The sequence below is a fragment of the Sipha flava genome, unplaced genomic scaffold, assembly GCF_003268045.1.
Source record: "Sipha flava isolate LNK unplaced genomic scaffold, YSA_version1 583_pilon_pilon, whole genome shotgun sequence".
Classification (NCBI taxonomy): Eukaryota; Metazoa; Arthropoda; class Insecta; order Hemiptera; family Aphididae; genus Sipha; species Sipha flava.
Window position 1 is genome coordinate 182,978 of NW_020273562.1, and position 27,389 is coordinate 210,366.

General features: G+C 33.6%; 1 protein-coding gene across 1 annotated transcript; it reads left to right on the forward strand.

Annotated features, from left to right (window-relative positions):
- Positions 1 to 5,310: 5,310 nt before the first annotated feature.
- Positions 5,311 to 26,610, forward strand: LOC112691257 (the record flags this gene model as incomplete). The annotated part of the gene is given in 8 exon segments (XM_025565416.1): positions 5,311 to 5,863; positions 17,967 to 18,170; positions 18,728 to 18,855; positions 19,524 to 19,948; positions 20,208 to 21,953; positions 22,037 to 22,155; positions 22,244 to 22,387; positions 26,305 to 26,610. Coding segments are annotated over 8 exon segments (3,139 nt in total), but the record flags the coding sequence as incomplete, so codon positions are not given.
- Positions 26,611 to 27,389: the final 779 nt, after the last annotated feature.

Below are 27,389 nucleotides of genomic sequence, written 5' to 3' on the forward strand. Positions count from 1 at the left end.
TTTGGTTTTTTTTTTTAATTTTTATATTGTTTTCTGTGTAGTTGCGTAGCGACGGACATTTATATTTCCGATTATATATAAATATAAATATTCTATTTCCGATTTCGTACTTTTTGCGTACAGCACTGATAACAGAGAACAAAAAAAAAATGGAATATCAATTAATTCCCACAGTAGGTGATGGAAATTGTTTATTTCGTTCCGTGACATATGTAATATTTGGTACGCAAGAAAATAATAATATGAATATTCAAAATTAATTTATTTTACCTAAAGAAATAAACACAAACAGTGAAATCAAGCGTAATAAACATTCTTTAACTGGAAGTCGTGACTGGAAATGAATATCGTTTAAACAAAAATCCGAGTAAATTTAAATTTACTTTATTACATAATATAGTTCACGTTACTTCCTATAATTTGGGTAGTATAGCATTTAAATGTAAATATTATTATTCATTATACTTTGAGTGTGAAAAAAACGATTAGAGGATATTCTAGTTTATGGTTGTGGTAATGGCAATATATCTTTACTAGGGAAGCCGTTTGTCTAATGACATTTTTGATTTGTTAACTGTTGAAAATGAAGAGTCTAAAATATATAAAGAAAATGTACGTTAATATAATAGTGCGATGTCATTTGTATCTTTTGGTTCTCGTATAATATTTTCTTAGGGATAAGATCCTTATTATTTTAAAATACATGGTGATATATATCATTGTATTAGCTCCCTTTATCCTAGCTCTAACCAATATATGAAATATAATCAATTACATATATTAGATTTTGCTAATTATAATTATTTATTTATTAATTAATTAATTAAATTAATAAACAATCTTATTTTTTTACTGTAACCAGGCATCGACGAGTAATTTAGCTAATTATTTTATAAAAGACATATCCTTAATCTTCTATGAATATCGTCGAAGGACGGCTGGTGTTAATCGCATTTTGATAAATACATAAATTACAAATGACATAATTTAAAATAACATTAAAATACAATCAATTTAACTATTTTTTGTCAATGACGTAAACGACGAAAAAATCTGGATTATATATTTTAATTTATAGTTGTTTCGTTTCGATTACGTTTTAGATTATTTTTATGGTTATTTAAATGAGTCTATCTATAATTTTGAAAGTTGAAAAAATAAAAGTAATGCCATCAAAAGAAATCGGATAAAAATATTTCGTCTACACGAATGAATTTTAATTATTTTATCTTCATGTTTGAAAAAATTACAGTTGTTAGGCATCTTTAGTTTGTACATAGGTAGTTTGTACACAGTTATTTTTTATGAGAGAATGTTCAGCGTGATCGAGTAGATATCATTATTATGTATACTTTTGCAGTTTATATTAATTATATTGCATCACATATGTAGATCGCGAATATTTTTTCATTAACTATGAACATTTATTTATTATTTTGTTTTCAAGTGTTATTATAATAATATAAATAATATATTAAATATAGTTTATAAATATTTTATGAATAGGTACAGTAGATAGTGCACATTAGACATTGTACGTTTCATCGATTATCGATTTATCAGTTGTATCGTTGTATAATGTACTCGGATTTTTGTAACTGGAACATGTAAATTCGTGGAAAATGTCATAAAATATATATATAATCTCACTAATAGGTATTTAATTTTATATTTATTCAACGAAAAAAAAGCGTGTACATTGCTTTATCCAGAGGAGTAATAATTGCTCATTCTTTATATTCTTTCAAAAAATGTTAATTTATCCATTAGTCAAGTTTAATATTCTATTTCAAACATTTATGTGAAATACGTTGCTCTACCCTAATATCAATATAATATAATTGTTATAAAGTTATTTTCATATTTTCCATTTGATTAGATTTTCCGAAAAATTATTAGTGTAGATTTGAGAAAACAACTATGAATTCTGCTAAACTGTAATAAAATAATAATTTTAACAATAATTACAATATCAAATTAATCGGCACAATGTATTCGTATTTTAGCGACCAAAGGACGTGAATTCATCGAAAATTCCATAAAGAAATTTATAATCTGACCTTTTGTTACTTCATTTATCATATTTATTAAATGAACAAAATATTTGCACATTGTATGAAGTGTAGTGGATGACACTTTGAAATAACTGCCCATTTCTTGATTTATCTTCAACGTTTTGGTTGATTCGATAGTCAAGTTCAAATACATTATGTAAAATATATTTTTTTTCATATGTTGTTCTGCTGAAATGTTATAATAATTGTAATGTTACAGACACATTTTATGTTGTACCAGATTTTCCGAGAGATAAAAATGATAGAATTGCGAAAACAAACCGATAGTCGTATTTAAAAAATAACTCGTAAAAAAACAAAAAAAACAAAACCCGTAAATTCTGTTAATTGCCGTAAATGAATAATTTTAACAATATTCGTTTGATATTGAATACACAAATTATATTATAAGGAGTTTAGGGTAGACAATACTACATTCAGCTACGCACGGTGTACGTGAGCACGTGCACTGTGCGTAATACATTAACATGTCATAAGGTTCATGCGCGCGCGGTACACGAGTGGGTCATGAATGTAGTTAAATGTCGTTTAATGTTTTACAGAAGACCAATGTGAATGAAAAATATTGATTTTAACAAAACCAATGGAACTCGATTGATAAAATAATGTCGACCGAGAACTATATTAAGAATGCGCTCGATGTTTACTATTAAATATTGTAGATACTTCCGTGATGACGACTCGGGTATAGGACGTGAAGAGAAGTTAGATAATGTTTTCTATTCGTTTTTCTAAACGTCTTACTACGATGAATAAAAAATAAAATCGTAAAAATCGAATAAGTTAATTTAATTATTTTATTGGTAATCGTGATGTCGGTAGAAGGATCACGGGTTAGGCAATACATATGGCATCGAAGGGATCTTAATATTCGAAATTTAATAGAAATCAGTGGTTGCGCCGCGCCGGAATCGCCGAATGCAACACCTTGAACAGGTAAAATGTTCACGTACATCCGAACGGAAATTTTGCACGCGATTTATTCCTGAAACGGGGGTTGTTTTTATTCCCCTCGACCTATTCAACCGATCAACGGAAAGCTCTGCAGTGGTTTTAGAGCGCGTCCTATTAGTCTTATGGAAAAATCTAGAAGTTATTTGAACTGGATTGGCAATATTCAACGGTCCAACCGTCGGAATCGTAAAAGGAAAAGCGCATTATTGCAGCGCGCACTCGGATTTCGCCATTAGATTGTCACAGCATACTAACGCTACAACCGATCGCAATTCGTTTCGTCCACCAGCCAATCCTTTCGTTATGGCCGCGACACCGCCACGCGACTGTTTGCGCACCGAGGGTGACGCCAGCAGGGCTGTATCAAGGGGGTGGCGAGAGGTGCCTACGCTTCGGGCGCAATTTCTGCGAGAGCGCAAAAATTAAAATCTTGCATTTAATTTTAAAAATTACAACGATTAATGTCGTATATTTTGTTTACAAAATCTTAAACATCCTTGATATTAATTAAAGCAATCATTGAAAATAATATCTTATTATCGTTATATTTTTAAATTAAAAATACATAAGGGCGCATTTTGAAGTTTCGCCCCTGGCGCAATGTTTGGTAAATACGGCATAGGTCGCCGCACAGAGGTTTGAAACATTAATTTAGACGGCAAAACCCCATGTTTGAAATGTTAATTTTTCCATATTTTTTTTTTATACGATGTATTAATAGACATCCTAAGGAACCTTAATACGGAGTTCGAAGTTCCTATTTATAAATCAACGGGACTTATAACATTTTTTTTTCTTAACGTTTTTTATGGTAAAATCGCTATTTTATCGAAATATTTACTTTTTTCATAAATTTTTTTTGTCAATTCAATATTAATTTTTAAATATTTTAATTCAATTCATTTGAAGTTCAATTTCTTTAAAATAAGCGACAAATATAGTTATGCGCATTTTAATTTTTTTTTTTTCGTGCACTTAAAAGAGATTTTTTAATTTTTTTTTTTTGTTTTTTAACTTCGATAGATTGTTGTTAAAAATTACTCAAATTTACCGTATATTCGATGCATATAACATGTTTAGAAAAAACTCAACTATTCAAAAATATAAATTTTGTTCGCATCTGTGCACACACTTAGAGCACAGAAATTATTTACTTCTAACAAAACTTAGTTCGCGGTTAAATACTAAAAAAGATTTGCTCAATATGGTAGTCTCATCCGATCCTTATACCAATTCGATAAGAAATTTACCGGAAAAGGATATAGAAACCTTAACTGACACTGTAAGATCTTTTCTTGTATTACATGGGTCCTCGAAAAATTATAATTTAAATCAATCATTTTCAGATATAGAATTAAACGATTTAGAAGTAATTAACTAGTTATTACTTGTATTTTTTTTTTTTTTTTTTTTTATATAATAACCAAGTTTTGTTAGAAGTAAATAATTACTGTGCTCTAAGCGTGTGCACGGACGCAAACAAAATGTATATTTTTGAAAAGCTGAGATCTTTCTTAACACGTTATGTGCATCGAGTATACGGTAAAGTTGAGTAATTTTTAACAGCAGTCTATCGAAGTTAAAAAACAATAAAAAAATTAAAAAATGTCTTGAAAAAAGAGTATGAATAAAAAAAAAAATTAAAATGCGCATAACTATATTTGTCGCTTATTTTAAAGAGCTTGAACTTCAAATGAATCGCGTTAAAATGTTCGAAAAATAAATATTAAACGGAGCGGGAAAATGCACGAAGAAAAGTAAAAAGGCAGTCAAGTAAAGCGGCGACGTCAAATCTCACCACAAAAACGATCGGTTCGCGTTAACAATCGGTCGACGGTCGGATTTTTCCGACGCAGCTACGGACCGTTTTGTTCGTCGTTTTTCTCCTGTCGCGCGGGGACCGGTACCGAACACACCGTTTGGCACCACCGCGATCGCAACTGGTTCGGCGTTTTTCGGTCGACCACGGACGGGCACGCCGGTCATCGGTCGCGCGACCGGCCGAGAGGTTTCCGGTCCCCGTCGACGGTGCACGCGCGAACGGCCGCGCGGGCTCGTGTATCCGATGTCGCGCGCGTGTATCCGTTGTCGCGCCCGTGTATCGGTTGCCGCGCGCGTGTATTCGTGCGTGCGTGCGCGTATTCGTGCGTGCGCGTGCGCGCAGTCGTGTATTCTTGCGCGTGTGCGTGCATGTTTCCCGTGTTCTCGTGTGCGTGTGTGCGTGCGTGTTCGCTCTCTCCCGTTCGTGGTCGTTCGCCGATAGGTGCGTGCCTTCGCGCAACCGGTGGTGGGATCGGACCACACAACCGTTCCCCGACCACGTACGACCAGGCCCCTATAAAAGGGCAACTCTGACCACCGAGATCTTCAGTGTTAACTCACTTACCTTTACCAGTCCGCGTCTTTACCGACCCGTCTCCCGTGCCCACTCTGCGGCCGCTGTCTATCCGACTTGTCGTTACACTCCGTCCCCGGACGGATTGTATTTTTTCCTCGCGTTCCCCGATCCGACTTCTGAGTCTCGTCGAGAACAAACACTTCGGTGTTTTTCGTGCTCCGAGACTCTCGAGTTGCTCCGGTTTCTCGGCTATCCCGATTTTTTTTTTTTCGGCCTTTTCGATTTATTTCGACTTGTTGCCAAATTTTTTCGACTCTTTTTCGATTTTTCACATAATCACCGATTTTTGCCCTTTACATTTTTCCAACACGATTTTCGTGTTCCGTCTCTAACACTTGTCGCTTTTGCTACCTGGCCAACTTCGACAAGATGCTCCGAAACATGCTGCTGATGTTCATCTTCGCCGCCTTCGTCGCAACGTCTTCTCAGGTGTCTTGTAAGTATACGCATGTTTAATTTTTTTTTTCTCTTAAAATTTGTTATTACTTTTTTTGTCGACTTTAATTCGACTTTTTTCTTTATTTCAAATTAATTTAAGTGTTTATTTTTAACTTAAAAACTATTATAAAACTTTAGTTGTAAAAAAACAGTTAGTAATCATTTTTGCAAAGTACCTATTGTTATTGTTTACTTTTTTCTGAAAATTATAATTCTTTCGCGTTTGGGATGTATACTCGGGTTTTGGACAAATAATTTGATTAACATAACAATCTTTAACTTTCATTTACTTCTCGTGTTTTTTCTTGTCGAATTTTTATTCGCTGTTAAAAGGGCGTTATTTAGGCGTTGGCGATCAATTAATTTTTTTTTTATTTAATTAATTCGTCCTAAATAGTTTCGATCATATAAAATTAATAAAAACTCAATATCGTTTGTGAGGCATGGTCTTCTTAATAAATATCTTGCGTAATATTATGTATTTTCAAATTATATTTTTACAATATTGTCGTTGATTTTAATTCATATTTTATTATATGCCGCGCGAATTCGAATTTATCGATTTGAAAATGTGCCATCAACATTTATTGTTACCGAGTATGGATTGAAATCAATTTGAAATATAAATAACATGCGTTTAAATAATTAAATAACTCTATAATCTGTTGCGATTTGATCTGTATATTGTATCGACGCGTAATTACTTTTTCCGATATTATACCATCAATTTAATAAAATTTGATCAACAGTTTTTTTTTTTTTTATCAAAAATATGTGATATTACTTGTATAACATAATATTTTAATAAAATATAATAAATACATTTTTTACTTATATCGTATCAACTAATCGGGTAAATACATTTTTAAGCTATTCGGTTTTTTAGTATCATTAAAAATATTTACTCGATTAATAGAAAACGAAATTTCAAGTTCATAATTTTTTTTAATAAACTTATTATTTTATACAAGTATAATATTTAAATATTTTTAGTAGGTAAGAAAAATACTGTTGAATATTTACTATCTAAATTATGGTATAATATCGGGAAAAAAAATTTGGACCACAAACCCAAGACGCACCATTACGATGTGTTAATCACATTACAATAGATTTTAGTAATTATTAATTATTTAATGTGCCTATTATTTATTTTTAAAATAAATTCACGTCCTCGTTCTGTAACAACACATTTTAATTACACATTTTCAAGACGATAAATTCGAGTTCTCACGGTGTACAAAAATAATGATCATATTGAAAACAAACGATAATACTGTAAGTGTATAATTTGTTTTAATAATTATTATATTTATAATATAATTATAAACGTAAACTTAATAACGTTTTTAAATTGTTTGATTATGATTTTTTTTTTCAAACGAAATTAGTAAATATTTTTTTTGCCATCGTACTTCCTGAGTATTGCCTTTTAATTTAAAAACCGTTATTTTTAGTGGGCACTCTGTTGCTTGTATACTTACTGTTTGTCGCGCATTTCGTATATATATATTTAGTATTGGTAAGAAACATTTATCATTATTACGTACACAACGTTAGTTTGTTTGGATTCATAAACGCACCGCTATTCATTGCGCGAGTTCGCGGACCAAGCGCGCTTAATTGTGAAATGTTCATGGGCATGTTCACAGGCTTGGAAAGGCCTGGGTTTAAGTATTTCGATTTTTCGTATCTCGTAAAAATAACGCGTGACTAAGCGATGAAAAATAAATGATTTGGATATTCAATTCAACTAACCGTTCGTTAACGACGTGCTCGGCGAACAATTATTAAAACGATAACCCGTGTACTCGATTGCGGTGAACACTCGTACACTCGATTCGAGGATATCCCGACCACTATGTGTACACCGATCGCGTAGACACCACCGACTTTGTTAACGAACGTCTTCGTATAGCACGTGAATGATATCTTGTATGCGTGTACCGCAGTGCAGGTGTCATGACGGGTACGACGGTCGTCGGTTGATTTTCGAATGCGTATCACGGAGCATCTGTGTACAAACCCTTTATCGGTAATTGCCTTTCGGGATTTACAATATTATAATCGTGCCGTATCGTTCTTGTTATCACTATTATTATGCAAATTCGTGGTCGTTGCGGCGCAGTTTGATCTTGTCGCGCCTGGGAGTGTGTGCGCGCGTACGTACACGTACACGTACGAACCGCGTGTGTGCGTGTAGTCGAGATGGTTTATTGAAAGGAAGACGATGTTGGAGTTTAGGGGGTAGTAGATAGGTGGGCGGGGGTGGTGATGGTCTGTGGTATGCGGCGGCAACCGTCAAGGTCGGTGTTGCGGCGAGAGAATAGTTTCTCACTCGTGTACGCGCGTGGGTGTGCGCGTGCACGGTGTACACAAGCGTACGATGGATGTGCGCGCACGAAGCACAGTGACGAACCGACCCGTGACACCCTTCCGTGCACGCCTTTCTCTCGTTCATAATCACCCGCTACGTCAACGGAACACGCGCGCGTACACGCACGGTCCGCGCGCCAGGGGCAATCGGAAACGAACAACGAACGCGCACGGCCCTCTGTCTCTGTCTCTCTGTCTCTCTCTCTCTCTCACTCTCTCTCTCTCCCGTCGACACCACATTTCCGTTTCGCTGTCCGCGCCCCGTTCGATTTGAACCCAATCGAAAACGATCGTTAACGCCGTTTTCGCAGGGGTTAGTCCGTACGCGCGTACTTTTTCCCTCGTCCGCGGTAACAGCGGTACTCGTAAACGGTAATAACACGTCTCGTACAAGAACGCGCGGTACACACAAACTTCCCCCTCGACCCGACGGCGGTTTTGTTCTTTTTTGTGTTTACGTTTCCGTACCTAATCGTCCCGCGGTTTTCCACCGTCGGCGGGCCGTCGTCGTCGCGGGTGACTGCGGCGGAACGTCCGTGTACACCGGTCGTTACCGGAACGTTACTCTTATCGTTACAATACGCGTTTTACTACGTACACATTATTTATTTATATATATGTTATACGTTACAATACGAACGCACGCACACTCGCGCACGTCATGTGAACTCGTCGTGGCTACACCGTGCTCTCCTTTACACTCCGTCACTGTCACCTACGCGCGTGTATTATACAGCGTACACGTATTACGTCTGTGGTGCGTGTTGGTATTTTTTTATTTTTTTTTTTTCAAACACGAGTTCTCTCGGTCGTTGCATTCGTCGTTGTCATCGCACGGTCATACGACGATGTGGAACGGGGTGGGAAGCACGGCGCGTTAAGGTTCACCTGTGTTTCCGGTACATATTTCACATACGATTTCTACGCGAGCATATCGTCGCTACATAACAATAATAATAATAAATAATAACAATAATATGATCACAGAAGTATTTCGAATACGCACCGTTACCGATAATCCGTCTGAAACGCAACGATTCACGTTGATATTACGACGTTATTGTCCGTTTCTGATGTACAATATTTTCGTTTCGATTATCGTTGGTTTTGTACGATTTCGTCAACACGCTCATACATCGCGGATTTCGTTTGATTTACATTTTTTTTAATTTTTTTTATTTCCGATCGTCGATAATGCCATTGTCGTTTCATCTCGTCAACGCTTCAATATCATTACCGATTTCTAATATTTTCATTTTATATGATTTCATTAATACATTTATACATCGCGGATTACGTTTGATTTACATTTATTTTTTTATTTCTGATCGTCGATATTGCGATTGTTGTTTCACCTCGTCAATGCTTCAATATCAATATCAATTTCTAATATCAAACCTTTCATTACCGTTATCACTAGTTTTCAATAATTTCGTTATAACATTTATAAATCGTGTATTGCATTTGATTTACACTTTTTCCCCGGTTCATCGATTGAGCATTTTCATTTTTGATTCACTTCATCAATATTTTAACATCTCATTAATCATTACCCTTACTTAACATTTAGCCATTATCACTGGTTTATATATATAATTTCATTAACAAACTTATACTTCGCGAATCGCATTTGATTTACATTTATTTTTGATTCGTCAGTTCAGAAATGTGATTGCTGTTTCACTTCGTCAATACCATTTACATTACGCGTTATTAAATCGTTTTTTTAACGTTTTTATAAAATCTAACTACTTATTCGTGGCGGATTACGTACCGATTTATATATATTTTTTCCCTCTCGTCAAATATACGTAAATAATTAGCCGAACCATAATTCTGTCCGCCGGTATGGATGACCCGTACTCGTGTTTACGACGCGTCAGCTTTTGTCATATTCGCACAAAAATGTATTTTCGCGAAACAAAACAAAAGCACCGACGCCGGAAATACGGTTCCGGTTTCCCCGCGTACCGGTCCCGCTGTCCGTTGCCGCCGCCGCCGCCGATCGTGCGTATAATGCAATTAACGTCGTGTCGTCCGGACGGTTCGTTTTCATTGTTTGCGTTGTTGTTTAAATTATCGAACGATCTCGTTACGTCCGAACGCCCACGTACGTGTGTGCGTCAAACGAGTCGTCGTGCGCGCGTGTTTTCGAACGACGATCGAAGATACTTCCGATCTAATGGCCCCGCCCCGCCACCTTCTTCTTAGGTGCAGGTCGACGGTGACGGATCTGCTCCGCACCGACATCGACCGGCTTATCCGCTTACCATGGTACCGCCGAGACGTTACCATTAACACGTTCGTATTGCATACGCACCGTTGTCGCCATACCGTTCACCCGTCGTCTGTCGTCCGTCGTCCGATCAGCATTTATTGTCGAGTGTACGGTAAACCGTGGCCGCACAACACGCGCAGCGTACACGGACGTTTTTCCCGTGCTCCGATGTCGTACGAAGCGCGTGCGCGTGCAACGTAACGCGTGGATCGGTTTAAGGGACGGCCGTCGCTTTTGCCCGCATCGATCGACTTTCAATTGTTGTCGATCGCACAGGGACTAAAATTGTGTGCAGTACGACACACTTTGCGCAATTCGAAATGTTAAGTGCGTAGCACGAAATGTAAAAGCGTGTATGGTTCTATTATATATTATATATATATTATGGTGTTTGATTTTAATTTTAAATTTTTTTTTATTAAATTATTTTACATATTTTTAAAATTTCAAGATGAACGAATATCATCAGCAAAATCGAAAATACTAACTATTTTAACCGTGTTACTCATTACTGTTAACGTTTGAAAAGGGAGTATGACAAAATCCTTAAGTGCGCAGTACGAAAAAGTATATGTCCTCTGCGATCGCAGCACCCGTTCCACCCGATCAATGGGATATCGTCCCGTTGCGAACGATCGGTTACACTTAATTATATCACACGGCTTGTTGAACAATCAGCTTATTGTAATTTTTATTTTGTAGTATTTATATGTAGATACGTTGTAGTTAATTAGTTTATTTGTTAAACGCCTCTGTACTTGCTGTGAATGTGATACGGTCGAAACACGGTCGACGGTCAGCTGGTCGACGCGGTCCCCAGTCGAACTCGGGACCGATCGCCGGCCGTCGAGTTTCGACCGTAACACATATTATGTTTGCCATATTTGTTCTTTTCCGCGTGATTTCAACCCGCTTTAGTTTGTACTCATCGCGTATACGATACATTATAAACGTGTATAAGTACTCCGCGTACGATGTAAAATAAGTACTAACGGTGACCGGTAATGCATGAAAAGCCCGACCAACGTAGCATTTGCATTTGTAACTGCATCTTATGTACAGGAATACTTAACATGTAAACGCGACGGATCGGTTATCAACTTGCTGTCGATTATGCACTTCGGTGATGGGCTTGAGGCGCACGTCGTATTTCATTAACACTGTTACTTCCATTCCTACATAAATTATTTTTCTACTTGCTTCGGTCAACGCGCGCCCTGCACACTGCTTTACCTTTGGTTTATTCGAGGAAATTCTTGAACATGTTTCTGCGCGTATGTGTTATTCGCGAATTTTCTTTTCCTCGTCTGTACGGTGCAGGTTTTCGAGACCTAGAAAGCCGGACGCTTGATGTTATTTTGCATTACGTTTTCTTCCGCGTGCCTACAACTGCAAATCGTTAACTAACCCTCCGTACGTCGTTCTAGGACTAATGTTTCGCTTTATTTATCTCTATAAACTACTATAGCTTCACGTGTTATATTTTTTAAACGTAAATCGTTGCATGCGCAATCCTTCGTAGAACTATATTTGCTGCAGTTGGTTTTTTGTTCCATGTATTGAACGTTGATGCGTTTAACAATAATTGATGTACACGCACCAATCGTTCAATCAACTACAACTGTCATTGGCTCGGAATTAAAACAGTCGATGATTATAGTTTTGTGTTTTATTCTACCCATATCGACGTATACAATTCAGCGTTATTTATGACCTTCCATTTAACAATAATATCTTAATTTTTACTCTGTCGCCTTGTACGCTGTATTGAAATTTCTGGTAGACTTTTCGGTCGGTTATTTAATTAATTTTTTTCGCGCCTCCACTATTGACCGCCCAATCCTTTTAGATTTATTTATCTTTCCCCAATCAGTCTACATAATATGCAACTCTCATATTGTTGCAGAAATAACGCGTTACGTACATAGTCTACTACATATTATTAGATATTTGATTTTTGTTGTATACACATATCCGTAGACTTCGTGTGACGTGGTACCATTACAAGTTCTTTGCTAACATAAAACATAAATTAATGCACCTTTATATTTTTATTTATTTACATTTGGTGACTAGATTTTTCTATTTTTCCGTAATGTATACGATAAGTATAATCAAACAGTTGTTTTATGTTAAATCATTTACATTATATATAGTTTATAAGTTATTACAGCGATATTAAACCATGGCTTACGTTTTTTGGTTTTCGTCAGTGTCGTAATTAATATATTTTTAATTTTATCCCCGAATACGTATACTTTGTAATGGACATTTGTTATGAAGTATTGTGTTTAGCAGATTGCCCACTGTAGTCTTTACGCTTTTTTCACTCTATATTAACTTTAATTTGTTCTCCTTCTTCTATGTCAGAGCAAATTTGTTTATTAATCGTATCTTACTAACCTTATACCGCCGTCGTGTGTGTAGTTTTTAAGAATAATCTTAAAGAAACGCTTTGCGGTGCCTTACATATGGTATATAATAATTGTATAGTACAATAATGCACAATGTGCAGAACTGTTTTATGGATATCGATGTCAGTGATCCACGGACTTATAACATTAAGGTACTCTGTGTTTTTAATTTTAATTGTTTAGTACCTATATAATTTTGTATAGATTTTTTTTCTCGCATTTTGAATTGGAAATTATTGTGTTCTTCTGTAGTATTTACGTCAAACTTCAAGACTTTTGCACGCACTATGCGTAATCACAGCCTAAGAAGTTCATTAATTTATTTTGCATTATGTACATATTAGGGTGTGATAGCTCATGGTGTTCGTAAATCTCCACTCTTTCGCGATAGCAACAGTATCGGATACTTGGTGTAATCGTGGTGCACTTTCAAGGACTTCTATAGTGTAGTACCGTGCATGGAGTTTACATTTTTTATTTAACTATTACATAGATACCTACCGCCAGTGTGTTAAACGTTATTAACATTCTTTAATTTTGCGTATTTCAAAATGTCTGTATTAATCTATTATTTAATTTCTTAATAACTTTATTAATTATCCATTTTTACCAAATTATTTCATGGATTTAAATTGTAATTGTAATTATTTTATCTTACCATAGTATAAGAAATCGATATAATTAGCTACATATACTATACACTACAAATTACCATATGCTCGTACGGATTATGCGTTATCACAAATTCAGCTGTGTTTTATTATGTTGCATTTAAATGTGGCTTTGGTTGTGATATCGCATAATATTCGTCAAATTCTGCGAAGTGACCGATGCAGCGGCGTCATTTCAGTTATTGTCTAGAGTTGAGTATTCGGCATGATCTTATTAATTTGTCGAATCGGCGGCTCATTTTAACTAAGTGCCGATTAACATGGGGGGAAGGAGACGTCAAACCAGTCCAAAAATATAATGATTTGTACACGTCTCATTTTTCTGATTTACAACGTGTCAATGGCTTTATTGAAGATGTATTTATATGTTGATGATGTGTCGACTTTGGAATAGCTTAACTCTAGACTTTGGCAAATTCATGAGTTGCCCCCCTCCCTACTCTAATGACGCTACTGCATCGATGTACATACTTTTGTATTTAGTAGTGTATTTGATGACGATGGGAAAGCAGGTGGGCTTTTTTATATAAGTATTTTTTTTTTATAAGTACTTTTTTATTAAACGTCCACTTGATATAATTAATAAAACAGTAATTATCTTTAATAATTTTGTGGGAGGAGCGAAACCAAAACCAAAATTGATAATACAAGTTACATTTGTAAAGCTAAAAAAGAACCTGCATTTGTCCTCGTCACTGAATGTCATAATATATATTTATGCCTTTTAATAATTGTAACTAGGCACCGACTATTTATTACTTTACTGTTAGATATTATTATTATTAAGTACGTTGTAACAACAAAGGCCGTTTAATGTGATATAGTTAAGTAATTGCATGCAACACAACTTTACGTTTTAAAAATTGCTGTTAATTAAATTACTATTCTCTAAACAGTTTGTGTATAAAATATTAATCGTTTCTTAAAAATTGACCAGTCCCGTTGTCACTGAAAAAATTGTGCAAAGACGCGGTAGAGAACTTTGTTTTATATGGTTCATAAATAAATTCATGGTTGATTTAAAATTTAAAATTTCATTTGGTAAATTTGAACACGTTCGTTGCCCCAAATAATAATAATCCATTACTTAAAATAATCAAGGTTTATTTCGACTTATAGTTAAAATGAAACAATTTCTTTGTTGGAAAATGCATAAAAAAAACCCCTCATTGTATTTATTACAATATGGATTTAACGTGTCCAAAGAAAAAACAGAAAATCTTCGACATTTTATGCTTTTTATCATTGTTCGACAGTACTCATGTTTGCTTCACATCGAAGGGCCCAATGAATATAAGTGCGTAAGTCAGGTGTGTGTTGGCGGAAATCACGGCGGAAGTCATTGGCGGGGTTTCGCTCACGTGTGTTTTGTTTCGACTACGATTAATCGCAGCGCGTAAACGTAAATAAAATCGGCAGTCCTAAAAGTGTATAGCGCTGGTTAGTACACTTACCAGCGTTAGTGTTCACGACCGAGAAAAAATATTATTTTTGTTTACGGATACAATTTTTTATTACCTAGCTGTTAAAAAAAACTTTAATAGTAATAATGTTAATTAACAGTAACAGCCTAACATTTTTCAACAATCAAACGACTTTAAATGTTGTTCAATTCACGAGTTTAGTGCAGTAGATACCTGGAAATTATAAGGTTTCGTAAAACAAAACATAGACATACAATACAAAATATACGTTTATTTTCTTACAAAACATGTTGCGATGGGTACATCATTTATACGTGTATGCAAATATAAAAAATAATATTATCTTATTGATTTTTTTTAACAATAATATTTTTAGTTTTAATCGTACGCAGAACGCGTATACAATGTTATAAAGTCCATGCTCGCTTAGATTATTTTTTACCGACTCACAAGTACGTGGTAATAATGTTTCGCTGAGAGTTTAGAGATTTTGAACTAGGTATTTTCAAAAATTAAAAACTAAGTTAATGATTTCGTACAATGCGAAATAACAATATTTTTTGCGACAGCACATAAAAAACATGGAAAATCATCATTCATTCATTTATTTTTCACACACGCATTATAATATATAAATGAGAATAGTTACATGGGTGAATGAGGCAATTAAAAAAAACTAACAAATAATTGCAATTCTTATAATTGTATTTTTTTTTAAAAATATAAGACGAATAAAATTAAAAAATTCAACATATATACACCGTAACCGTATTGATTTTATATTTTTCGTTTACAATATTAAAGTATTAGAACAATTATACCATACAAGCGCAGAACCTTAACAATAAAACACAGTTGCAATTTATAGCTTTTTCTCGTATACATTCGAGTCTATCTTGATATTGAATGAGGTAAAAAGTAAAAGAAAATTAATTAAAATCTTGTAATTACTTTTTCCGGTCAAAGTATGCTTATTTTGTTTCGTGTGATAATAATAATAAAAAAACGGGAATATTTCGTTGTTATTCATATAAAGAAAGCGGTATTATTAAGACAAAAATCAACTTATTATGTTTATATTATTGTATTGCATTTGTTCGCACCTAATTATTTTATTAGAATTTCAAACCATTTGAAAAGAAAATATTGCAAAGCATCAACTGAAAATGAAGTGTATGACTGTTTTCTCTGTTAAAAATAATTATATTAATTAAATAAGTTGAACAGTTTTGAGAGATAATGAGTCAAATTAATGCTTGAATGAAAACACATGAAATATTATTGTTTTTTTTTTTTTTTACTCATAAAAAATCAACACGACATTACATTATGTGGGTATGAGTGCCGAGTTATTGGCCAGAAAAGCCCCGTCCACCGACTTCCGGTCGTAGGAGGGGGCGCAAAAACTGGCCGGGTCCCCTAACCTTATATTATTACGGACAATACGGTTGGGCGAAGGTCGGAGAACGGATAAGGGTACATAGTTTATACAATAGTAAAAGTGTCAGTGGTGTGAAGGAGGCGACAGTGATTCTTGATCGTGGATTGGTAATGTTTCGGCATTTGTTCGACACACCGTCGCCTGTGTTCACATTACAAAGGGATAATAAATAAGGTCGGTCTTGTGGGTTGTTTCAATACAAAATGGTCATCGCTTAATACAATACTGAACAAGGAGGGGCTCGTCACAACGGTCGTTTGCTATATGCTACGCGAAATTGAATGGAAAAATAATATTATTTTTATCACAATAAGAAAGGACGAGAACATGAGAAGGGTGTATACCGTAAGCGGTCGTTTTCGAGCGAATCTGTCGATTAACGTAACCACTAGCATAATGTCAATTGAGAATCGTCGTACAGCGCAACAACATGACAAAAAGAGTTATACCAGGGCGGATAGAGATGTGTCAAATACGCGATCTTTTACTTCCACTGTTGCTTAAATACCACATAGCGTCATAAACCACCGTTTTTTTGTTCTTCACCACGTAACAATCACAGTTTCATATCGGCCATTTTCAACTCAGTTTTGCTCATTCTTCATTATTTTATTTTATTTCATTTTATTTTATTTTATTTTATTTTATTTTCTTAGTTTCTTCTCATCATCATCTTCTCGTCATCCCTCCATTGCGTATTTTTTCCAGATTTACACCAATACGACGACTTATTATTGTACTCACCGTCAGCTCATGTCACTTATTCGATGTGTGTGTGTGTGTGTGAATGTATATTGTTACGGGCGCTCATATTTATGAATCTTGGGAAGGGAGCTAAACATTAATTTTTTTAAAAATGAGTCAACATTATTTTAATGTTATTTCAACAGATAAAGTATAAAGTATTATTTTAATAAAATCTGTTGTCGCGCATTGCGTTTCTCAATCAAAATTATAGATATGTTGGGCATGAATTAGTTGCGACCCAAAAATTATACAAATAATAGGGCGTATACGAACAATTCATTGCCATTAAACTTGAAAAAAATAAATGTAAACATTTAATAACTTATTGTAATTCTTAATCTATCACTATACTATAATTATTATCTATTAGTGTACATAAACTTATTGTAATTCTTAATCTATCACTATACTATAATTATTATCTATTAGTGTACATAAACTTATTGTAATTCTTAATCTATGACTAAACTATAATTATTAACTATTAGTGTACATAAATACTTAAATAAACGTAGAACAGGGTTAAATATTTAACTAAGCCTTGCGAGATAATAATAATATAAATAATTTTCTTTTTCTCCCTCGGCTTTCTACCAATTATTTGAGGTCGACCACCTTTGTCCTAAAACTCCACTTGTTTCGGTTTTCTACATCCCATGCATAATACATACATTATTATTTAATAATAATAATAAAAATATAAATATTTGTTAACCATTTTATTGATGTATTTTTCCTCATTTGTTGCAGACACCCATCAAGATTTTTGCCCTTATTTTGGAGGACTTGATGTGAAAAATGAAGCAGTCGTGTTGGCAGGAGCTCATGACAATGTAATCCCTGGAGGATGTATCTCGAAAGAGCTCGTACCGAACGGTGCCTTCGGCGACTATCGGTTAAATGTGTGGCTTGGCTTGAAACCAACAGACGGAACGTTTTGCAATAATACTGATAGTATGTTCATATATTAATATTAATACGATATTGTAACCGTAGTTAATTATTAATCTCACCTATTGATAAGCGTGTTTCTCTTACCAGCGTTATGGGTATTTTTTTTTCAAACTGACATCCGCATGTTCTAGTGATAAAAATACCACATTCAAATGTTATAAATATTTATCTCTCATATTAATTGCTACATTGGGATTCATGGAAAATAAGCCGAAAAGAGTTCAGTTGAATTAAGTAGTGCTAAATTCGGTGCGAATTAAAAATGTTTATTGTAGTCATTGATTAGAAAATAGTTGTTTTTACTAGTAAAAAAAACGGCAGTTAAACAGTAGCTCAGATATGAGAACAGTTTTTATAACAGATAAAGGTAATAGTTTTTTTACTTGAATCTCGATTTTCGACTTTTCCCCAATTATCTCCACGTAATACACGATTCGCACACATCGTTATGGCACAGACAAAAATTTACAATTGCGGATTGTTGCAAACATATTATTTTTAGTATTTTTTACTTACACGTGTCATTGTTTTGTAATTTTTCCATACGTTTTTTACAGAAATGGACTTTTTCCAGTTCAGCTGCATATCCAGCTGGTATGGCGACGCCGATAAAGGACAAACTATTATGTTTGTAAGGCTTTATGATCGAGCTGCTAGACATGGACGAATGGCTGCACGATGTGCTGTAAGTAATACAATTATTTCGTTACAAATTAATACGAATCAAAAAAAAATCCCACGTACATTCTTAATTATAGTATGTATAAAAATAGTTTTCTGTTTTTACATCGATCTCGAATACATATTAACTATATTTTCTAATCGTTACGTAAAAAGTTTAAGTTAACCAAAAAAACGATCATATTTATTGATGAAATCGCATAGAAAAAATAAAATAAAATAATTATAATTTTTATAAAATCCGAGCTCGATAATCGAAATAAAAAAGTAATTACCAACTTAAGAATCTTGTTTTTCATGAGGGTGTATACAACTGACGACTCGAGGTGATGTAAAATACTGTTTAAAAAACATACAACAATTAAATTAGTTATATTGAAGTATAAACAAAATTTATAAAAATTTGTATTTATAAAAGTTTAAACAAAAAGTATATAGAATAATAATTATATGAATTTTATTAAAACTTGCCGCATATGCTAGTAATACCATTAAATGTATAAATATAATATACTGTTTATTTTATCTATAAGAGTGTAAATTTAACATGAGTGAACGTAAAAAAATATTAATATGCATGTAATTATATACGTAAAAATAAATAAACACTAAAGTTATAAATGCGATAAAGGCAAACTATTGATTTTTTTATGTGTCAATTTAACTGTACAGATTTATCAAAAATTCAATAGTGGAAAAAACGCATTGCTAACTATAGCCCTCGATGACGATATAATGTGCAAGGATCTCGGAGAACATCAAAACAATTTCGAACATATGACCTTTTCCTTGAAGAGCAACTGGACTGATCAAACTGTGGTACTGTTTTTGAATATGGGGGAATATTCCCCCATTTCAAACGCTTTATCTGTTGAGAAATATACCAAGTCAAAACCAAAATTAAGGATTGGAGAAATAAACAAGAAAATGAATACTGATGAAACTTTAGATAACGTTATTAGACCTCGTGAGGTTCTTGATTTTTCTAAAAGACTTAAAAACGATACCAACAACGATGTATTGATGAATTCAAGAAGTCAGGATATTACTGCACACCACGTATTGACCAGATCTCGAAGAGCCGCTAAAGGATATAGGTCAGTAAATATTGTTAATCATGTATATTTAACAGTAATATATGCAGCTTATTGGTTTATAATCAAATAACTAGTAATAATAATTTATCATTAATATTTATATTGTATACCTATATTATAATATTTTAACTATAAATTATAGAAATAAGACAAGATGATATTTTTTTTAACAATGAAATATATTATTATTATCATCATCATAACATAATATGACTTAAGGATAATAACTATTTAATAATTATATTTTTGTTTCATTTAGATTCCCGGAATGGGCACAAGGATGCTGGACGAATTTATGCATTAACGATGATACGGCAACCTTTGATACAAGTGTTTTGTATGAAAGTGATATTGACGAAACTGAAGATCAAGAAGTGACAGATGGAAATGTAGATAAGTCAGGAAATCCACAAAAAGTGCGTCGAGATACCAGTAAAAAAATTAAGAACACCGATGACCCAATTTTTCCACCAACACCTCCACCATCTCCGCCACGATCTCTTCCAGTTGAAAAAATATTCAATGCGCCCAGAAGAACCCAACGATCGAAGAGGGCCCCATGCTCCGGAGATGCTACAACTCCAAAGTCTGTATCTACGACAGGCGCCTTTCCGGTCAAGTTTAGAGATGAAGATGATCCTATAGATGGCTTCAACTCGGGTAAAAGAGAGGTCGACATTGAAACTGATATGGAAGACGAAGAAGCATTATTGAAAGCCATCAAGGACGAAGAATTAAAGGACATCACTATTCTCACGGACAGTTGGAATGCTGTTAAAGCCAGGAAAGGAAATGATAAACGATTACCTACAGCGGGTGAATTTGTACGAGAAGCTGTCTCCAGGGGGATGCCGATGACCAAGGCTTTAGAAAAGTGGCAAACAGTATTACGATTAAATCGCATGTGGGAATCGCATACTAATGTGCATAAAAAAGTACCGATGAATTACTATGCTATAGTTACAAATTTCGAAAATTACACCAAGAAAAGGAAAGAACCACGTGCAATTTATTTGAATAGCATGAAGACAGGTGTGATAATTGATACAATGTTTCCGCACAGTAAACGTAAGAAGCGCAGCATCATGGATGCCTTACGGAGTGCAAAAACTAAATGGCGTAAAGTGAAGCCCGTCGATATTTACGAAAATAATGAACAACCGGAAAACACTGACAAGTTATTAATCATGGGTGGTAATCAAGAGGGTGATGAACGTTATCCGATCGGTGATTCATCTCATCGGTCATCATCACCACGATCTCCTTTGGCTGAACAAATATTCAATGCGCCCAGAAGAACCCAACGATCGAAGAGGGCCCCATGCTCCGGAGATGCTACAACTCCAAAGTCTGTATCTACGACAGGCGCCTTTCCGGTCAAGTTTAGAGATGAAGATGAACCTATAGATGGCTTCAACTCGGGTAAAAGAGAGGTCGACATTGAAACTGACATGGAAGACGAAGAAGCATTATTGAAAGCCATCAAGGACGAAGAATTAAAGGACATCACTATTCTCACGGACAGTTGGAATGCTGTTAAAGCTAGGAAAGGAAATGATAAACGATTACCTACAGCGGGTGAATTTGTACGAGAAGCTGTCTCCAGGGGGATGCCGATGACCAAGGCTTTAGAAAAATGGCAAACAGTATTACGATTAAATCGCATGTGGGAATCGCATACTAATGTGCATAAAAAAGTACCAATGAATTACTACGCTATAGTTACAAATTTCGAAAATTATATCAATAAAAGGAAAGAACCACGTGCAATTTATTTGAATGACATGAAGACAGGTGTGATGACAGATTCAAAGTTTCCGGACAGTCATCGTAAGAAGCGCAGCACCATGGATGCCTTACGGAGTTCAAAAACTGAATGGCGTAACGTGATGCCCGTCGATTTTGACGAAAATATTGGACAACCGGAAAACATTGCCAAGTTTTTAATCATGGGTGGTAAACGTGTAGGCGATGAACACTATCTGACCCACGATACATCTTATCTGTAAGTTTACATTCATATCATCAAATAATAAGTCTATATAAATCAACGTCAAATATATTTGTATTTATTTGTTTGCCTTCTAGAAATAACGAAAATAAATCAGATTCAATGATTAACATTGCTATCAATGAAAGTCTGATTTATGGGTGCATGTGGCTCGTTCGCAGAGACAAAAACATAATCGAATACGCCGTACTCATTGGTAAGTTGTTTTTTATGTATTAATAATTTGAGAAAATTAATAATAATTTTTTTATATCAATTAATAAATGTTCTTTTATAATTTTTAGCCAATAATGCGCCAAAACCCTACCAGCCTTTGCTGAGCTTTGCACGAGAAGTATGTGCGGAAAACAAGACTGTTGCCCCCAATAGTGATGTGAAAAGCCACACAAGTCCTCGTCCTCACCAACAGCGTTGGATCACCGAAACTCGTAAGTAGTTACTAATTGTCGTCTCGAGCGGTTGAGTTTTTTTGAGTACTCAATATATTATTATATTCATAAAATTGATGTTCTTTTTGGCATTTGGTCCTAAACTAAATGTCGTATTTTTCACCTATTTCTTACAATAAGATACTAGCGCAGGATTTGAAATAAGGGGGGGAACATAAAATTACTCAGTTTCCGTACCTCTTACAGCGCTTAAAAAGCGTCTCTTTTAAAATGTCTCCTAAAAGTTCACTGGAATGCATAGCTTTTCAAAATAATCACCTACATTAAAAATTACTAATAAGTTATAAATGTGTGATAAATTAATAAAAAAAATTGTTTTATAACTATAGACTTTTACGTTTTATTGGTGATTGGCAGTAGTTGATAATTTAGAGAAAAAGTTATAACTAACACAAATTAAGAATTAATTATACTTTACAACCAAAAGTAATTGCATCGTATATATAACCCTTGAAAAGGTTTAAGGAGTATAGTTCTGAGTTGTTTTCTACTTGAAGCCTCATACAAACACAAGTGTGACAAACTGAAAATGTCTTTATCCTAATTGATTAGATCTATAGAATACCAAGGAAATATTATTAACTTAAGCATTATTTTTATACTTTTAATTCAGTCACTTTCATAATTTATTTGATCAAATCCGGATGTTACTTTGCTATTTGAATTTTGTATTCCTTAATCTAAAAAATATAAATGTATTTCTGTTTATAACAAATAGTCTAACCACAATTTATTATGAACATATATAAAGGCAGTGTCGATTAACAACTTGAAATTTATAAAACATGTACATACGATAGTATTTTTTTGTAATCTGAGTACAATTAATCTGAAATTAAAACAATTTAACCAAACAAGGTTTATTGACTATTTTTTATTATATATCATAAGTTTAGTAAATTTACTTATAATTCTTCTTTTATGCGTTATTGCATCAGTCTTATTTAAAAGCCAATTTGAACATATGACAATTGTAGAGCATTCATAAATAAAAATAATATAGGTACATAAAAAATAATAAATAAATATTGTAACGTAGCCGTAACAATATTTGCTTTTAAAATGTATAGGTTTATATTTTTTAAATTTATGTTACCAAAAGGATAATATAACAAACAGATATACTTCGTTTTCATAATTCAAAATAAGTGAGCTGATTTAATTAGATTAGGTTAATAACATAAAATTTACATATTTTTTTAATTTTCTTTTGCGTTTTTATAACATAAAAGTGAAATTATACAATGTTTACCGTCCATGCTGCAATGATGTAAATCATTCTGCATTCAACAATGTTACATAATCTTAGTCTTCTTGTAATTTCACGATCTACAAATTAATAATCACCGCACAGAAAATAAAATTAAAATAATTAAGGTTTAACCTAGCTGCACATACACATAGTACATAGTATAGTTATTTTCTTTTATACAACTTTCAAATAAGACTGCCTTTGGTCAAAATATCGTATTAACTCTGCTATATAACACGTGTATGCAACACTTCCATCATAAGTCGTTAGTGCACCTGTCAACCATATATTACTGTTTAAAATAAAAAAGCTCTGTCTACGTCATCAATATTTCGTATAATATACAATTCTTATTAACAAAATTATTAATAAGATATAAAAACATGACATTGATTATGGAATATCCGGGTATGCAAAGTCTTTAATTAGACTGGAGTGATTAAAAAAATAAAAAATTAATGGTAATATATCTACGAATTTATTTTTGGAATTTATTTAACTTTATTAAAAACGGAATAAGTACTATGGTGCTCTATTAAATTAATTACGAGTATAGAGTGTACGTAGGTTAATACAACTAATCTACCTATAAAGATAAGTAATATGTTTACTATAAAAAAATTAAACGCCTTCTCTACCGGGCTTCGCTAACTGCATTGTGTGAAAAATAATAATGTGAGTATTTGTGCAATACATGTACTATATTTTTAAGTCTATAGTAACATACTAGCAAAGCATATTTTCAAATCTAGCTTATCAAATAACTTTTGAATTGGGTTTTAAAATTAAATAGCAGTCGATTTCGAAATCAATATCTTATTTAATATTTATTTACTTGTGATTTATCGGACTTAATATCAAGATTAGTTTTATCAAATATTGGGTTTATACATATATTTAACTCGAAACTTGTAAGCATAGTTCCTTTTTAACGTGAAAGTTTGGAATGTTCGTTTTGAACACGACTAATGGATGGCACTATATTCAACAATATTTCTCTAATGTGAAAATTTCGAATTTTGTTCCCAACTTTTCAAATAAGAATTTTTTAGAAATGTTTAATTACACCACCGTTGTTGTTAATTTTCCAATATCTATTTACTAAGCTCCAGATATAAAATACAAAACTGTCGTAAACCATAAATAGTTACTGTGTGTAGGAAACGGTTGACGTAACGGAAAATCATAGAATAATTTAGTACATCGTATATACATATAAACCCGAATGGGATATAGTTTTTTTTTTTAAAAATAAATCTGTGCGGTAATGATTTATATTGCTATTAATAATTATACATATTACTTTATTATTTACATTATTATTATTTATTTCTACTCGTAAAAAGTTAATCAGAAACTATAAGAACCATTGTGTACGTTTATCAAATTAATTAAACATTATAAAATAATTAAATTAGACAGTGCCCGTATGAAAGAGAATAATCCTGTGTGAATGATTATTTTTTTATCATTTGTTATTGTAGATTATTTTAATTTACATTTTTTTTTTTTTAATTAATATTGGTTCATTTTTTCATGAACTTATGGGACAAAATGAATAAGTCTTATGCCATTGCACAAATAGTAATAACTCAACATATTACTTTTAATTTTTATCACATTTGATTATTACGAATTCTTCATATAAAATATTAACAATAATAATATATTGAGTAAAAGGACGTAGGGCAAAAAGTGTTACTCTAAGGAATAAGTTACGAGTAGTATGTGCAATAGGAATCAAATCAAATTAAAATCTGTCTAATGGTAAAATTATGAGTAAAAAGGAATAAGTTCAAATAAATACTACCTGAAAAGAGTAAATTACTTACGGGATTAAGTGAATAAGGGACTATAAGTTTAAAGTTAATAAAATATTTTAAGTTTCAACAAAACCCATATTTTGAAAATCAACTGATGAATATAATTGAAAATTTTTTTAAATAGTCTTAACTTGAGAATATTTATAAAATAGTGTTTTTTGTATTTATTTCCTTTTACTCGGACACGGTAAAATTCAAATTATTGGTTATTTTGTTGATGGAATGGTAGAGAAAAAATAGAAACTTGTTGTAGTTATCAACATACTCTACCTGGTTACATGAGTGGTTTATTATTAAATATATCTACTTAGAGGCTTTCTCAGAATTGTTTTAATTAAGGCCCCTCCTCTAAACCACTATCAAACCCCATGGTTTATAAAAATGTATTAAAAAGTGATCCGTGTGGACTAAGCCTCCGCACCTCCTTTCTTATATAAAAACCACATACAATGGTGGTATAATGTGATTAATTTATTATTTATATCAATACATTGAACTCAGATTATCATAAAACAAGAACAGCGATAAAGATATTAATATTTATCTGTAATCGTGGTATGTAATCTGTATACCATTTGTGTGGAAAATGATAACGAGTTAAAATATTTATTGATTATTACCAAATATCAATTGAACATGAAAATAAATTCCATTAAAAAAAAAAAAAAAAAGCCATGGGGGATTCATCCCTCGTATTCTCTCTCTTGTGAGAACGCCCATGTACTACTTACAATACTTTAAAATTAAAACCAAATGGTACCACTTACCTAAAATAAAAATCGTTCAACATCTAATGCGGTTGCTTGTCTGGAAATCCACAGGTAACAATGTTAGTGATCGTGTGCTGGTCTCGTGCCCTGTACTCCCTGGAACCGTGTTCTATGGAAAATTACCGCCCTCACCAGCTGCTCCTGTGGCTGTTGACGACGCTACTGCGTCCGTTGCAGGAGCTTCCAACGAGCCGTCGCCAGCCTACTGCGTCAGATTGATTTCGTCAGTAGATGATGTCGCGTCCGGCCGAGAAGGGTTCTCCGATCGGATGAAGTACACCGTGTCCGAGTGCATCGATCCAACATCCCTGACTGGAATTTCACCGCAACCGATGAACACCCAAGTCACTAATGAAGGTCAGCATATAAATATTATTTTTGTCACTCTCATAACTAGACATTTATTATCATTGTTATCACGTTGAAACCGATTCTAAAGCATTTGTAAGCAAGTTATTACCAATGTTTCAGTTGTCGACTGTGAAACGTTTAGTGAGAACATTTTCGAATATGAATGTTATGGATTCTATTCCGCATAAAGTATGTCATGAGACCGAAATATATGAAAAAAAATTCGAAAATCTTACATAGTCTCCTACGTATCTAATATCGATTGATTTAATTATTTCTGATGCTATAAGGGTCGTACGTAAAAGTCACGAGAAACGTTTTGTAGGCAGTGGGTTCGAATTATGTAACGCATAGGAAAAACAATGATTTCTGGTGGGTTTAATTGAATCGACGAATTTTCATGTCGATCCCGATAATGTTATTATGGGTCAAAAAAATAAATAAAAAAATAATGTCAAAATCCAATCACTAAACTTTGACGGGGCAACAATGTGTTATATTCATATATCAGACATATTATATACGTGTGTGGTACAGTGTCCGTTGCCTCGAAGAAATTCCAATTCAAAGCTTAGCGAAAAAGTGTGCGATAAAAGCCGGGGGAAAAAATCGCCGCCGTAGGAAAAACGTATAATTGACTTGCCTGGTTCGCATGTCGCGCTGAACTGGACGTACACTGGCCGTAGCGGTGTAGTGTCTCCCGGGTGTCATCGGCGTGCTGTGTCGTGTTTCCCAGTCGATGCGCCTGTATCTCGCTAAGGAATGGCCATTAGGGGGCGGGTGGG